General features: G+C 53.1%; 2 protein-coding genes and 1 long non-coding RNA gene across 3 annotated transcripts in view; 1 reads left to right on the top strand and 2 right to left on the bottom strand.

Annotated features, from left to right (window-relative positions):
- Positions 1–99, bottom strand: part of LOC144614308 (uncharacterized) — a 33,749-nt gene extending 33,650 nt beyond the window's left edge. The window contains exon 1 of the long non-coding RNA XR_013551996.2: positions 4–99. This is a non-coding gene — a long non-coding RNA (uncharacterized LOC144614308). The remainder of the gene's footprint in view (positions 1–3) is intronic.
- PNPO (pyridoxamine 5'-phosphate oxidase) lies at positions 16–7,073 on the top strand. The gene is given in 8 exon segments (XM_060646280.3): positions 16–186; positions 188–266; positions 1,153–1,277; positions 2,679–2,778; positions 3,637–3,690; positions 3,918–4,046; positions 4,345–4,415; positions 4,646–7,073. Coding segments are annotated over 8 exon segments (783 nt in total). The 5' UTR covers positions 16–130; the 3' UTR covers positions 4,815–7,073.
- Positions 7,074–9,731: 2,658 nt separating this feature from the next.
- Positions 9,732–15,087, bottom strand: PRR15L (proline rich 15 like). Its single transcript, XM_060646281.3, has 2 exons — positions 14,508–15,087; positions 9,732–10,406 (listed from the first exon to the last, which is right to left on the bottom strand). The coding sequence occupies exon 2, from the start codon at positions 10,375–10,377 to the stop codon at positions 10,075–10,077; it is 303 nt and encodes a 100-aa protein (XP_060502264.1). The 5' UTR covers positions 10,378–10,406; positions 14,508–15,087; the 3' UTR covers positions 9,732–10,074.
- Positions 15,088–16,322: the final 1,235 nt, after the last annotated feature.

The raw sequence follows: 16,322 nt of genomic DNA, 5'->3' as shown, positions 1-16,322 counted from the left end.
TACCTGTTAGCCGGGCTTGGCAACTGCAGAATTCTTCCTTCCCCCGGGTAAAGTCCCAGGCTGAGAAATTGGTTCCGAACCCAACGGAACCTGGCGCCGGGCGACGCCGGGTCACGTGGCTGGCGGCCTCATGACGTGCGGGCTGCGAGGCGTCACCGCGACGTTCGGGCAACCTACCGAGCGGCCCCTACCTCCACCACCTGTGCGGTGGCGGTGTCGTCATGGACCTGGGACCGATGCGCAAGAGTTACCGCGGGGACCGAGAGGTGCGGCCGCCGCCGGGCAGGGCCTCCCGCAGGGAGGGGTCCCCGCGTCATCCCCCGAAGGGAAGGGGAGTTTGGGGTCACCCGCGTAGGAGAAGGGTGTTCAAAGACAACCAACAGGGGGAGGGGCTCTGGGGAAACAAGGATGAAAAGAGGCAGCAGGTCACAGTGGGTACGCGCGCGAGCTCTGGAGGCGGCCCTGGCTGGGATCCTGCCATTCACGAGGTGCATCTCCTTGGGCGATAACTTAACCCCTCTGGGCCTCAGAATTTCCTCACCTGGGAATTGAGTACCTTACTCAGGGATATTGTGGACTTTGATATTTGCAAAGTGCTTAGAACAGTGATAATCAGCTTCTAAATATTTGATAAGTGACACATGGACGAGGGGTACTGACTCAAGGAGGTGGGGAAGAGAAAGCTCCAGCTCTCACTCACTGCCTGATTCAGCCCCTTCCCTTACCATTTCCAGAAGTTCTTTTGCTTTTTCCTCCTGAGAGGAGGATCCAACAGAACTGTTTAGGATTTGAGGCCAGAGCCACCGTTTCTAAATCTGGTTGTGTGTGCGTATTTCCAGAAGTACTTGTTAAACATGCAGTTTTTCCTTAAACCTCAGACCTACTGAGAATTTGGGGGGGGGGGGGGCGGAGCCCAGGAATGTGGCTTTTTTTTAATGCTCCCCAGGTGATAGGTTTGACACCCTAATTCATCGATCACTAGCTATGGGACTTGGCAACTTATGCCATGTGTTTATGCTTCTGTCCTCACCTGTAAAATAGGACTAGCAGAACATGGGTGCTGTTTTTTGTTTTAATGAAAAGTGCCCGGAACAGTACCAGGTACACAGTAAGCGCTGTATGTGTTTATTAAATAAAACTCTCCTTTCTCAGGCATTTGAGGAGACTCAGCTGACCTCCCTGGACCCCGTGAAGCAGTTTGCTGCCTGGTTTGAGGAGGCTGTTGAGTGTCCTGCCATAGGGGAAGCCAATGCCATGTGCCTGGCTACCTGTACCAGGTAGGCATAGCTGTGGGCCCATCTGTGAGTGGGTACAGATGAAGTAGGAAACTTAGGAAACTCTCAACTTAATGGAATGCAAGTTTATGTTATAGCTACGTTATTAGCATGCTGGGTGGCCTCAGGCATGTTACTTGTCCTCTCTGGGCCTCCGTGCCCTTACCTGTAAACGAAGATCACACTTCACCTAATTCCATTTAGTAATAAAATGTACTGCCTCGTTTATCTCTGCTCTTAACGCACCTCCCCCCAGCACCTCTGTCTTTCTCATCCCTATTTACCCAGTTCCCATCTGCCCTTTAAGAGCTACATCTCCTGGGGGGCACCTGGGGGGCTCAGTCAGGCTTCCAGCTTCAGCTCAGGTCATGATCTCACGGTTTGTGAGTTTGAGTCCCGCATTGGGCTCTCTGCTGTCAGCGTAGACCCCACTTCAGATCCTCTGTCCCCCTCTGTCTCTGCCCTGCGCACGCACTCTCTCCCTCGTTTGCTCGCTCTCAAAAATAAACATTAAAAAACAAAACAGTTACATCTCCTGGAACCTCTCCATAAAGCTCCCTCCCTCTTCTGAAAGCTAGCACAGTGCTTGGTTGTATTATTTATTTAACAATCGGTCATATACCCCATGAGACACCTCTTGTATTAGCCTGTTATTCAACTCTTCCTTTCTCCCCTCTATCAAAGTGTAAGGCCTTAAAGGCAGGGCTCTTGTTCTGTGCCCCTGGATATCCCCCAGAGCTCTGAGCAGAGACCCTGGTATAACCACCCTTTCTGTGATCACTAAGCATTGGCTGACTGCAGTATTGCTGGAGTCCGCTAGGACTGCTATGATAAAGTACCACAGACTGATAGGCCTACCCAACAGAGATTTTATTTTCTCACAGTTCTGAAAGCCAGAAGCCCAAAATCAAGGTGCTGTCAGAATTGGTTCCTAATGAGGCCTCTCTGGCTTGTAGATGGCCGCCTTTTTGCCATGTCCTCACATGGCCTTTCCTTTGTGCATGCAGGGAAAGGAAGGGAGAGAGAGATCTTTCTGGTATCTCTTCTCCTCTTCTCATAAGGACACCAGTCCTGTTGAAATTAGAGTCTCCCCTTTATGACCTCATTTAACCTTAATTACCTCCCTCAAAGCCCTATCTGCAAATATAGTCACATTGGGGGTTAAGGATATGGGGCGGACTCAGGGGAACACAGTTCAGTCCATAACAGGCCCCAGGCAGTGATGTCATACTTGCACCTCTAGGACAAATCCCCGAGGGCAAGTGGGAATGGGTAGCCTGTGTGCCCTGACAGTGCAGAATAAGGGGGCACAGGTGGGGGGTGCTCAGGGGAGCATCTGCGGGGAGGGGTGGTAGCAGGGACTGTGAAATGGGCTCTGATCACATGCTCTGATCTTTGTCCCAGAGACGGAAAACCCTCTGCCCGCATGGTGCTGCTGAAGGGCTTTGGCAAGGATGGCTTCCGTTTCTTCACTAACTTCGAGAGTCGAAAGGGAAAAGAGCTGGTGAGGGTTTGCAGTAAATCCTCCCGGGCCTGCAGGGTCCAGCCCTCGCTTCCTCCGTCGCTTTCATATGCCATCCCTGCTCCAACCCACGTGCTGTCTGTGGTTAGGCACCGTCCTGCCTGCGGGCCTTTGCCCTTGTCCTTCTCTTTGCCGGGAATGAGGGCTGCCTCCGACCATCCCTGTCATCTGTTTACCTAACTACCTAAGTCCCTCCTGTCCCTTCGGCTCTCAGACCCAGGAAAGTCCTCCTCAGTTCCTGTGCTACATCAGTCACTGTTCACTGTCGTTATAACTTGTAGCTTTACTTTCTGCCCTTTTTCCAGTTTATAATTGTGGGTTTATTTATGTGGTCATGTGATTTGTATTTGTCTCCTCTGCTAAACCCCCAGTAAGCTCTGTGGGGACAGAGGCTGCATCTGTTGTTTCTGTTATTCCCACCACCACCACCCCCAGCACCTCTCCTGACGTCAAGCCTAGAGCTGATACTCTGTGTGCATTCTACTCATGAATCCAAAGGAGTAGCCCTCCCTGAGTCCATGCCAGCCCCAAATGCATTTCTGGGGACTTGCCAATCTATGGATTAGAGACCTGGCAAGCCTCACTTTGGAGTCCACATGGCTTTGGTTCTCAGCATAGCTCTACCACTTACTGTGTGAACTTGGGCATGTTACTTAACCTCTCTGAGTCTATCTCCACACCTGTAAAAGTAGGCACACCTTTGAGGGTTTCAATGAGATGCTGTAGTGAATGCATCCGCTGGGGGCCTGCGTGCTACAGACTTCCTGCCTTCTTTCTGCATGGCGGAGGTGTCCTCCCTGCTGTTCTGCTGGCTGACTGTGAATTCTCTTTCATTTTCAGGACTCCAATCCCTTTGCTTCTCTTGTCTTCTATTGGGAGCCTCTCAACCGTCAGGTGAGTGAGCATTCCCAGGACAGCCTGGGGCTCATGATGGATGAGCCCCGTGGAGGTCCCCAGGCCAGGCAAACATCCCACCTGTCAAATACCTCTCAGGGAGCTGGTCTAGTTGGGGTCAGCAGTGATGGGCCGGTGGGTAAGGAGAAGAGAGAGAAAGGAGGCCTATGTTGGTAGGCAGGGAGGGTGGTATTGAATGCTGTCTAGCCAGGGCTATGCCTGTGCAGGTGCGTGTGGAAGGCTCTGTGAAGAAGCTGCCTGAGGAGGAGGCTGAGTGCTACTTCCACTCCCGCCCCAAGAGCAGCCAGATCGGGGCCGTGGTCAGTCACCAGAGTTCTGTGATCCCTGATCGGGAGGTGAGTTGGGCCCCTCCTTAGTTCTCTGGGTGGCAGGGGCCTTCGCTCCTCCCCAGCAGCTGTCTCCGGGGATGCCAGGGCCCTCCCTCTTTAGCAGAATGAAAAGATGGTCTTCCTGGGGAAGTAAGGATGAGTAGTGGGGAAACTGACTTCCTTCATCTGACCCTCCAGTGGGACTGTGCTCCCAGAGGCCAGCCTGCCTTGATTACCTGTGTCCCCAGTGCCTGGCACACAGCACGTGCTTAGTAAATCGTTAGTAAGTGGTCTGGGCCTTCCTCCATTTCCTTCTCCTGGACAGTATCTGAGAAAGAAAAACGAGGAACTGGAACAGCTCTACCAAGAGCAAGAGGTGCCAAAGCCAAAATACTGGTGAGTGATACCTGCTGGTCCTTCAGCAAGGGGCACCAGAACCCTCATGTTTACTCACAACCACCTTATCTGTGGAATTACAGATCTATTTCCCCCTGGTAATCCTCCTCAGATGCATCCCAGCAACTTCCTTCAAGGGGCCCTGGGATGGGGACTCGGGGCGGGGGGCCCTGGGATGGGGACCTGCTGGAAAAACGCACAGAGCACGAACCCACTGCTTCTCCTTGAAGGGGTGGCTACATCCTGTACCCACAAGTGATGGAGTTCTGGCAAGGCCAAACCAACCGCCTGCATGACCGGATCATCTTTCGGCGGGGCCTGCCAACAGGAGACTGCCCTTTGGGGCCCATGACCCACCTTGGGGAGGAAGACTGGCTCTACGAGAGACTTGCACCCTGACTTCCAATCTGTTCGTGCCAACCAGAGCTGAGGCCGAGTGCTAAGAGAGGGTGTGGGGTCTGGAGCCAGACCCTTCTAAACTCAACCCATTTCCCTCCCTACCCTTTATATTTAAGGCTCTCCAGAGTTCAAGCTCCAAATTCTGTATTTTCAGTTGGCTTTCAAGTAGGTGGTCTAGTAGAGTAGATAGACATTTACAAATGGGAAAAAAAGAAATCCCACAATTATGTTCTTGACCTTGAATGTGATTTATTGGGAGAGCTCCCTCAAGAGGTAATAGCTGGTGTGATTCCCTTTTTCTGGTGACCCTGAGAGGGCCCCCAGCTGCCCTGTTACCAGTGTGACTGAGTCATACTGCCCAAAGCTGATTGATTCCAGCGTAAGCACCTGAGCCAGTCTAGCCAATCGTTTTTTTCTTGTCAACAATTTGAAATTTGAAATGAAGAGATCCAGAGTCTGAGAGGCATTGTAGCCAAGTCGTTAATGGCAGCCAAGAAGATACAGCCTCCAGCTGCTGCTCTTGAAATTCCCTGAGTGACCTTGGATCCCTTCTCCCACCTCTGGGTTGTGCAATTCCTCCTCCCACCTCAAAACACCCACTATCCTGTGGGGGGTGGGGGTGGGGGGAGGAGGAAAGGAAGAGGAAGGGAAGAGGAAGGGAAGAAGGAAGTTAGGAAGGAAGTTGTTTGGCGCTTAAACTAGCTAGAATCAATTTCTGTTGCTTGCAACTAAAGGAGACTTAACTTATTTACTTGTGTACCCTACTGATAACTGCCTCCCATTATCTGAAGCACCATGATGTGGAAAAGAGATTAAATTTATTCTCTGGAGCTCCAAAGGAACCATAAGTGGAAGTTGCACGGAAGTAGATTTCATCTCAATGTGAGGAGAGACTTCAAATAGCCAGGACTGCCTAAGATGGAGTGGACTACCTGTTAGGTAGCAAGTGTCTCTAGAAGTATTCAATCCCAGGTAGTCAGGAGTTTTATAGAAGGGATTCATGTGCTGGTACCTATCAGCCCGGCAGATTTCAAGCAAGCTTTACTTTCTATGCTTGTTTATGAGAATTATATCTGCGTGTATATATACATACACATATATATTTCATTTTCCAGATATAAAATTGTTATAGGGATTATACCTTTCTGACTACTCCTACATCCCCTTCACCTACCCCCCCCCCCCAACTCTACTGATGATGACTCCTAGACACTGGTTTTCTTCCATGCTGGAATTACTCAGGGAGCTTTAATCAGATGTGATTTAACTGGCCCGAGTGTGGTCCGAGCTTTGGGAAATTGAAAAGCTCCCCAGGGAATTCAGTGTTGCCAAAAGTCGAGAGCCTCTGGTTTAGATCCTTGCCACTCGCAGTGTGGTCCACAGACCAGCAGCAGCAATACCACTTGGGAGCCCCAGACTCGTGGATCCCATTCTACATTAAAAAAAAAAAAATTTTTTTTGACATTTATTTTTGAGAGAGAGAGAGAGAGAGAGAGAGAGGTTGGGGGAGGGGCAGAGAAAGAGGGAGACACAGAGTCGGAAGCAGGCTCCAGGCTCTGAGCTGTCAGCACAGAGTCCAACTGGGGGCCTGAACCCACGAACCACGAGATTGTGGTCTGAGCCGAAGTCAGATGCTTAACCAACTGAGCCATCCAGGTGCCACCCCCCCCCCCCACTTTCTACATTTAACAAGACCGCCCCCCCCCCCAGGTGACCCTGACCTCCAAACCAACGACCTCCCATCCTCACCATTGGATTCTTCATCAAGGCTGGGCTGAGCCCTGTGCTGAACTGTATTTACTTTTCCTGAGCTCAAGTATGGTGACCAATGACAACCTGAATGAATGGCTGTGGAGGGGAGCCAGGCTGGGTAAATGTTTGCTGTGACTAAGCCAGGACCAGAGATCTATTATCTGTGCACGTTGGCATTGAACTTGCCAACTCTGTGAACTGCTTCATTCCACTGTGTGGGTGTGTGCCGCGCGTCAGGGTCACGAACCGGCTTCTCCAAGGGTGGCCCTCTCAGTGCTGGTCCCCCTCTGAAGCCTGAGTGCAGGCAGGCACAATGCTAACCCTGTGGCCACTGTAGGAGAGGGCGCTGGGGTGCATTTCTCTACTTTGCCTTGTTATCGGAAGCTGTGTATCCCCCCCACCCCCACCCCCTAGGTGTGGGCCTGGTTTCAGCTGTTCCTTTCCTGTTCTTTGACAATCGCTGTGCTAAGTCCGTAATAAAACTTCATCAGCAGTGTGTGAGATGAATATGCAGCCTGGCCTGGCCTCATCCCCACCACCCCAGGGAAGAGGGGAGTTGGGGAATTTAAGCCACACCTCCACTCCCTAGAGGTTGGGCGGCCAGCAGGGGGAGCCCGCCGCCCAGGGTTGGCCCCTTCTGGGCAGTGCAGGCCAGTTCTGGCCAGCCCCTCCTGCCTCCCCCTTCCCCGCCTTGGGTCGTGTCCCAGTGAAACTGTGGTCGATAACCCGTAGCCTCTTGCAGCTCCTGCACATATTTGCACTCTCGGTTCCTCCTCCTCCTCCGGCCTCGTGAAAGCTTGCAGCTGCCTCCCTCTGACTCCCTGGCCAGCCAGATTTCCCTTTGGCTTTTAGTATGCACCCACCACCTGTCCCCAACTTAGGGAAATATGTGGCGCTTCCCTGGAAGATTCCTGTGGACATCACTTTGGGGCTGGAGCAGGGTCTCCCGCACAAGGCAGAGGGCCCGTAGACCCTCTCTCCTAAGAGGGGTAATGGTGGCAATGCGGTGCCAGCATTGGGTAGAAGCAGGGCTTGGTGCCCCAGGGCCCAGCATCATCCCCAAGCCCCACCTCCCTCAAGGAACCTCAAGATGGGCTCAAGTGGCAGGTTCCTATAGTCCAGTGTCTCAGAAGACACTCAGCCTTGAAGGCTTGAAGGCTTTCCCCCATTGGTGCCAGAATCCAGATTCCAAGCCCCAGACATTGCCCCCTCCTCTCCCAAGCGGATGAGAATCAAGAGTGGAAGGGGCTGTGTGCAGCAGTTATGTGCACAGGCCAGCCCCGGCTCCAGTCTCAGCTCTGCCATTGCAAGCAAATGGCTTCACTTCTCTCCGCCTCAGCTAACTCAGCTGGAAAATGGGGAGGACAGCACCTGCCTCAGGTGATGAGGGGATTGAATGAGGAACCTCGCGGAGTACTTGCCACAGGGCCTGGCCCATTGTAAGCTCTCTGTAAACCTTGGCTATTCACAGTGGACAGGGCTAGAGTATGGGGGAAGTCAGCTCCTCCGTGGGACATTTTATGGATTAAGTAATTGGATGGACCCTAGAAAGTTCCATGTGGTGAGAACGATAGGGGAAAAGGCCTTGGGGAAGGCAGCACCTGAGTCAGCCTTCCTTCCCTTCCTCTGGCTCCTGGTGTCCCTCACTCATCCTCAGAACTCCCCCTGGCCTGGGTGAGGCCACCCAACAAAGGCCCCCTTGTATAGGTCTGTTTGTTTGGGTAATAAATTTCCCTGAGCCACACTCCCTGGGGTGGAGTGGCCCAATAGCCTGCAAGGAACTGACCTGGAAGCTGCAGGACCACATTGTTTGGTTGCCACCTTGGTTTCTCCCTGTTCCCACCAAGAGCTCCAGAAATTTGTCCAATTTTTTCTAGTTCCCAGCTCCTGGGGCTTGAGAAAGATCTGGACCTAATAGCACAGGGAGCACACTCTTTCCTCCTCCTTAAACAGAAACTGTGGGCTATGGTGGAGTTCTTTAATAAAGGGAAACCAATGTTAACTGAGCACCTACTATAGGACTATTTATGGGACACTTAATATTGGCCATTCCCATGAAATAGGTACTATAACAACCCTTTTTACAGAAGAGGAAACTGAGGTAGAGGTTCAGAGAACTTTTTTTTTTTTTTTAATTTTCCCCAAATCACCATTTTTACTAAGCTATGGAGTGAGAATTTGAATCGTGATCCCAAACCAAACCCCTGCGATTTGGGGGTCAGTCTCCAAAGGTCTCCTCCACTCTCTTAGAGCTCCTGATGCTCTCTCTGTTGACCAGAAGGAACTGACCACTGAGTTGAAACTAGCCCCTCCCTTTGCTATATTTTCACACTGGGGACCCTTCCTTTGAAAGAAAGAGGAAAAGAAAAGAAAGAAAGAAAGAAAGAAAGAAAGAAAGAAAGAAAGAAAGAGAAAGAAAGAAAGAAAAGAGAAAGAAAGAAAGAAAAAGAAAGAAAAGATTTTATTTTTAAGTAATCTCTACACCCAACCTGGGGCTCAAACTTACAACCTGGAGATCAAGAGTCACATGCTCTACCAACCAGCTAGGTGACCCCTGGGGATCATTTCTGATGCTTGATAGGAACATTTTGAGCACAAAGTTCTACTTTACTTACAAGGGAGTAAAGGGAGTAAAGGGAGTAAAGGCATTAGAAACGGGCCTCAGTAAATGTAAGACAAAAGCATAAATAGGTTCTCTGCTTTTGCATCATCGTTTATTACAAAGAGAAACCTACAATTATCTTTTTAAGCAAAATTCAAGGCTCCAGGACTCATCTCTGGGGCCTGTCCCTCTTAAATACTAGTAGGAGAAGGGGAGAAGAGAGTTAGCTGCTCTTAGCTCCTACCAACGCTCCCTACCCCCTCCCCGAGTGCAGCGCCCTTTGAGGATGTGTGCGGGGAGCCATGGGGTCCCTCGCCTGGCCTTCTGCAGCACCACCCAGCATCCTTCTCTCCCCGCACACCTGGGCACCAAGTTCCAGGAAGCTTCCCTCTTGTGATGGAAAGTGAGCTCAAGTTCAGGGTCTCCACCTCCTCCAGCTCCAGGAAACCACCCCATCATGTGGCTTCTGGAAAATTCACTCTCAGAATTGGTCCAGCGAACAGTTACAGGTAGAGAAGGTAGAGGGAGCAACTGAAACTCACCCTTGACCCTGTGCCCCTGGAGGAGGTGAAGTCTGTCGGCTCCCTCTCTCCATTTCTTGCCATGCCCACCTCCCTGCTGGCACCGCCACAGCGAGGAGGGCTGTCCTTCCTGGGTGGGGCTCTCATCCTCGGACTGGAGTGCTTCTGTATGTGCTGGGGGACGTGGGAGAACCCTGGGATCTCCCAGGCCTTCCAGAAAGCTGGGGTATATAAATACAAACCTAAAACCAGACATTTCCTGCCAGCAGGCATCAACTGCCCCCACGGCTTCAGCTGTGGCCAAGGAGGCCAGCGTGGCAAGCTCCTGTCTCAGATCCGGCTGACGGCAGGAGTGGGGAGGTGCTAGCATCCTCCTTGGCCCCCTTCACTGTCCTTTGTCTTCCCTGTCATCAAAGAGGTTGGGGTTCTCTGCCAACGTGGCTCGGACTTTCTTCTTCTCCTTGAAGCGGCCCGAATTGGAGACTTTGACATGCTTGCCCTTTGTGTTCTTGTCCACAATCTTCTCCAGGCGGGTGTTAAAGTTGCCGTCGGGGCCTCCGCCCTCGGGCCCAGGGGGCTCTGCGCTGCCCTCTGTTTGGGCATAGGTGTCGGGGATCTCATAGAGCACCTTGGGTGTGGATTTCTTTTTCCGCAAGAAGGTCAACTTCCACCAGCCCACTTCGGTCATGGCGTTCCCCGAGCCAAGGGTGGGGCTTTCTGCAAGAGCAGGGTGGGACAGTGAGAGGAGGCAGTGGGGGAGCAGGGGGGTACCTCGGAGAAGCCCTCTCCAAACTCCTAATCATGGGCTATTTCAATAGTCCAGGCCTGAAAGAATTGAAGGTGAAGCTGAATGAACCCAGGAAGAGAGGGGAGAGAGGGGCCTGGGGAAGGGGCAGCCAAGTGGACACCAACAGGCCAAGGGGCCGTGGGACAGCCACATACTTTTGCCATGCAGGGTTGTAGGGAGCTTTGAGATTCCAGGCCCCTCAGGGCTGCAGGGAGGTGAACAGCTTGCCTGGGTCACCCAGCACCCAGGCCACTGACACCCTTCCCAATTTCTTCCCACTAGGCCACCAGGCCCTGCCGCCAGGAGCCGGCAGGTGGTTGGCTGGTATCAGATGGGTAGAAACACCCTGTGCATTTTGTTTAGTATTCATTATAAAATAAATAGGATTTACAATTTTGAGAGTAATTTGGACTTCCCAGTGGGGACCAGCAGGAGTGAAGGAGCTATTGCATTTTTCCTGAGCGGGAGGAAGCTCAGGCCGGGAGTGGGAAGTCCTGGGGACTGTACTAGCCTGTGAGACCTCTAGCAAGTTACTTCTCTGGCCCTCAGAGTCCTCAGCTGTCCCTTCCAGCCCTAACATTTAGCTCTAACGTTAATCCCTGCCCACAGAGGGAGGCATGCTTTGCAAAGTAAAACATGGTAACGGTAGTAATTATCGAGGAATGGTTCCTTTCCCCACCTAGCTTCCATGAGGACAGGAGTTTGCAGGGGAGCCAAAAGCTTGGAAATCTGGAAGGTTTGGTGAGGCCACAAGGTCCACATGAGATACGGTTTAGACCAGGCTGGACCCTCCATAAGGTACCCGACAGAGGTGGGGCTTGGAGGCTAGAATCCAGGCATCCCCACTGACAAGCGATGCGTCCTGGCTTGGCCTCATCTTCTACTAATTTCCACACAGATGCTGTCTGAGCTAGTACGTGTTCTGGGAGATGAGGTTTCCTGGACATCGTTGCTGGTGGGGGATGGTGGGTGGAAGGTGGAAGAAAGAGACAGCAGACTGGAGGAATTCCGAGCAATGGAAGGGCAGGCAGAGGGATGACAGATCAAGGCATCTGTGGGCCTGGAGAGGGTGGTGGTCTGGTTCTCAGGACTCTGCATGTGGCTGTGAAGGGTCCTGGGGAGGAGCCAGTAGCCACAATATACCAGAAAGCTCGATGGTCAGGCAGCCCAAGCACAGGCAAATCTATCACCTCCTTTTTTTTTTTTTTTAAGTTTATTTATTTATTTTGAGAGAGAGGAGGGGGAGAGAGAGAGCATGAGTAGGGTAGGGGCAGAGAGAGAAGGAGAAAGAACCCGAGGAGGGGCTCCAGCTCACAAACCATGAGATCATCACCTGAGCCGAGATCAAGAGTCGGACACTTAACTGACGGAGCCATCCAGGCGCCCCGTATGTTACCTCCTTTTAAAAACCAATGGTCTTAGCTACATTTTCTAAAAAGACCAGAAAGAAGTATGACAAATGATTAATAGTGATTTTCTTTATGGAAAAGGAATTGGGGGTGTTTTCTCCCTGTATTTTTTCTGGTTTCTAGATCTTCCCTAATGAGCAAGGATTTTTTTTTTTTTTTTTTTTTAAGTGGGAGAGCATATCAAATTTGGGAAAAACAAAAGCGGGATGCTGGTCTAGGCTTGGAATGGATTGAGTCCCCGCCTCCATGGCCCCTTGCTGCTGGTGCCCCCTGTCCCGCCATATACTCAGCCCCCCGCCCAGATCACATGCCTGATGGATTCCTTGCTACCTCTTTGGGAAGCAGATCCCACATGGCCAGCTCTGTCCCTCTAGCTGAGCTCAAGTAGCAAGAGAAGCCCAGGGGAGACCTTGTGCAGCTCCCACTTAGAAAGTGAAAGGGGGTGAGAGTGGCCAGATAAATACTCTCAGGGCACCCTGGAGAGGTGAGCGCACAAAGGGGACAGCCTGAGAGGTTTGCTTTGGCAGCTTGCCCCCCACCTGGGCTTAGCACAATCTTGCACAGAACTTGGTGTTCCAGAATGGGTTTCCGGAAGGAGTTGCGGGGAGGGCACTTGCTTGGCCTGTGGGTGCCCAGTCGCTGCCTGGTCTGGGGCAAGGCCCGTGACCCCCCCCACCGCCCATCCGGGGTTGCCAATGAACTCAGAGAGGGGTGGAGAATCCAACTCCTGAGCCAACGATAACCATCTGACTTCCCACCCCCTTGAGAGAAAGTGCTTCTGCCTGTGCCGGCTAAAATACACCTGCTTTAGGGGTGGCTCAGTCGGTTGAGCATCCGACTTCAGCTCAGGTCATGATCTCCTGGTTCATGAACTCAAGCCCCACACTGGGCTCACTGCTGTCAACGCAGAGCCTGCTTTGGATCCTCTGACTCCCTCTCTCTCTGGCCCTCCCCCACTCATGCTCTCCCTCTCAAAAATAAAAATTAAAGCAACACAAAAAAAAGACACCTGCTTTAGCGAGTGCTGCAAATCGGCATCCACGGGGCTTAACTCTCCCTGGAATAAAGGAAGTGACCGATCACAAGGAACCTTATCAGAAAACCATACAGAGAGATGGGAATAGACCTTGGACCCTGCCCTGGGACCTCCACCATGGCACCAAGTCATCAGGGCCCTTGTCTGCCGGCCTTGAACTCTGGGCTAAGATGCCTTTTGCTGTCCCTTCTGTCCGAGAGGACATAGAAGCACCGGTAAGAGATGTTTGCCCCTTTCAGCAAGACTGACGTATGAAAATCTAAACAGAAGAGATAAATTAGAGGACTGTTTATTTTACAAAATAACCAAACTATAAGATTATTTTAAGTGGTGAGTCACCCCAAGATAGTGTAAAATCTGATTTGCTTTCAATCAAAAAAGTGATGTGATATGGGGCGCCTGGGTGGCTTAGTCAGTTGAGCGTCCAACTTCTGCTCAGGTCATGATCTCGCGGTTTGTGAGTTCGAGCCCCGCGTCGGGCTCTGTGCTGACAGCTCGGAGCCCGGATGGAGCCTGCTTCGGATTCTGTGTCTCCCTCTCTCTCTGCCCCTCCCCCACTCATGCTCTGTCTCTCTCTCTCTCTCTCTCTCTCTCTCAAAAATAAATAAACATAAAAAAAATGATGTGATATCGAAAGCTATCAAACATCGGAAAGAGCGATATACTTAGAGCCACATGCCCACGCCTAATCACAGAAGGTCAGAGGAAACGGGGGGCAGGGGGTGTCCTTGGGTTTTCAAGCAGACCCAGCCTTTGGTGACATGTGGTGGGGCTATGCGGTCTGCGCGCGCAGGGCCCTTAGCTGGCCAAGCTGAGGGCTGGGCCCTCGCCCTGGGGCCCTGCAATCCATGGGATGATAGAAATCAACCCCTGAGGACGCGAGTTAGCTGCATCTCCGCTGTTTGCACAGCTTTGGAGCCCACAAAGGGCCTCACAGGATAGCCTGCCACCACCCCCCACCCTGCCTATGACAGCCAGCACCCTGGTGGGCCTGTGGCCACCTAGGACAGGCCCCACCACCCTAGCTGAGCTCCATGAACTGTTCCAAGGGCCTTGTCCAGACTGAACCAGGCCCCTTCTGAGCTGGGACAAGTTAACCATTGACAGTGTTGGGGGTGGAGGAGTGGAGGGGACTTGAGGAAGTGAGTCAGCTTCTATGCTTGAAGACAAAACCCAGAACCCCCCAGCCCCTATCCCTCTGCAGGGCCCCTGATGCCATTTGTGCACTCTGGGTAAGACTGGGCTACCCTGGATAGGAACAGAGAGATGTTCCTACCAGACGGCCAGAAACATCCTCCAGGCTGGTGGGGGGGTGGGGGGGTGGGTAGGCTCCAGCTTAGTAAGAGTTAATACAGAACTGCTCTGGAGGGAAACTTTCCCAGAAAGAGCTCTGCTGGAGGCCTGGATTAACTCCAAGAGCCAGTGGGATGAGTCTCGAGTGCTGCCTGCCCACCTAGGGGAGAGATGGGAACCAGCCCGCCTGGGTTCCCCCTCCCAGTTAGTCTTGTCAGCCATGGAAGTGGAACGGAGTGCCCTGACTGGGCTCTGTGCCTTGGTTTCCCCACCCCCTCACCCTCTGCCTGTACCTGTAATCCTGGCTGCTCCGGGCTGGAGGTGAGACCTTCCTTAGAGAAGGAGCTGAGCGTGGCAGCTGCCCGGGAGGGAGACTGGAGGAGGTAGGGGTGCCTCCAGGGTGCCGCGCCAGGCAAGGCTCAGGCCAGGAGAGCTGGGTAGGAGCAGCTGGATGGCAGGTGCAAGAGAAACAGGTGCAGGAGCGGGTACCTGCTCCGCTGCGGCTCCAGGAGTCAAGGTGAACCTGAAACCCAGCCCCTCCCGGCTAAGTAAACAGAAGCAGAGGCCGGATCAGGCTGATGAATATTCATTACCCCAGAAATCCAATCCCAGTGCCCCTGCACCCACCCAGAAGTCAGGGTCCTCCGGGGATCGCCTAGGCAGGAAGAGGAAACCCCAAGGGAAGTCTGGGGCAGGAGGAACAAGGGAGCCTCTCTCCTCAGTTTCCCCACCCTCGTGGGCCTGGCTGCACCCCCCAGCTGTAGCCAAGGTCACCCTCACCCATTTCATGCCCCAAAGAGGGTCGGACCCTCTCCATCATGGACCACATCTGGACGTGGCGCCAGGCACAACCGGGAAAGGGTTAAGCGCCGCCGTTGTTCCCCGTTGGCCGGGTGGGACGTGGGACGGGGTGCACCCTAGCTCCTTTGAACTCGGAGTCGAAACCAGTCCCTGGTTAAACTGGTTGGCAGACCGGTTCCCAGGCTGTCCGCTCCACCCCAAAGCTCAATGCTCCTCAGGCGGGCACTGGGTGGGGGGCTGCGGTTCCCTCTTTACCTGAAGGGCCCCTCCTCAGGGTGGGGGGTGGTCCCTGGCCCCACCTTGGGCCAGGCTCTCCAGACCCACCCACCCTCAGACATGTCCATCACTTAGAGGTAGGCTTCAGGGGCTGTGAAATCAGATGCCAAGTTCCACGTGCGTGGGCGGAGGGGCATTTGTTTTTCTGATACTGGATCATGCTCCTACTGTACTCTGCAAAGTACCACTTCATGCCCCTTCCCCCAAACTTCCAGGGGTCCATTGCACGGGCCTTTGGTGGATGTTATAAAGGGGGGAACACCTGGGGCCAGCTTTCTGGGAAGGAGGAGAGATGGGGCTGTGGCAAGGCCGGAAGAGAGGGAAAGGCGAGAAGGCAGAGCGTGCTCGGGCAGGGGGCGACATCCTCACGGATCCCCTCACTGACCCCCCCCCCCCTCCTGCAAACCTGCATTAGCCAAGGTGGTGCACAGCGTTCACCCAGGGCTGCTTTCGCATCAGGCTCCGAGCCTTGGAGCAGGTTATTTTGCCGCCCCCCTCAGGTGGCCCGTCTGTGCTGGCATTCTCTCCCCTAGGACAGGCATCGCTGGAGAGTGAGGAACACCCCCTGTGTGTTCGGTGTCCCTGCAGCTGTGTGTCCCAGTGCGGCCTGGCTTAGATGCCCAATTCACCCACCCAGCTCCTTCCTCCAGGGTCTGAGTGTGTGCCAGGCTCTGAGCCAACTACTGGGTAGAGAAAAGGCAGACGATCCCCCTTTCCTTGGGCTCCTAATCCCTTCAACCAACCCCCAAACTAACCACCTCTCACATCTGCCCTACCATTTCCAACCCTGTTTCTACTTGGTTCAACTTCTCATGGCCTTGTGAGTTCATATTCTCCTCCTTCCTCAACAGCCCCCCTACCTCTAGGCCTCAAGTGGACAGTCCTTCAAAGGCCCCCCTTGGCCCATAGTGGAACCCACTTGGCCCGGCCCTCTTAGGATGGGCCTCTGCAGCTTCCTCTCCCAACGTGCCATAAATCCTCTCACTAGTCCCTTTCTCTGCCTACCTTCCTGGCCAAAGAAGCTGGGATTA

Source organism: Panthera onca, chromosome E1 (genome assembly GCF_046562875.1).
Source record: "Panthera onca isolate mPanOnc1 chromosome E1, mPanOnc1 haplotype 2, whole genome shotgun sequence".
Classification (NCBI taxonomy): Eukaryota; Metazoa; Chordata; class Mammalia; order Carnivora; family Felidae; genus Panthera; species Panthera onca.
Note: the sequence above shows the minus strand (reverse complement) of the source record. Positions and strands in the feature narration are given on the sequence as shown.

Excerpts from the sequence above, each read along its gene's own strand:
- PRR15L (XM_060646281.3), bottom strand. The coding sequence starts at position 10,377 with ATGACCGAAGTGGGCTGGTGGAAGTTGACCTTCTTGCGGAAAAAGAAA.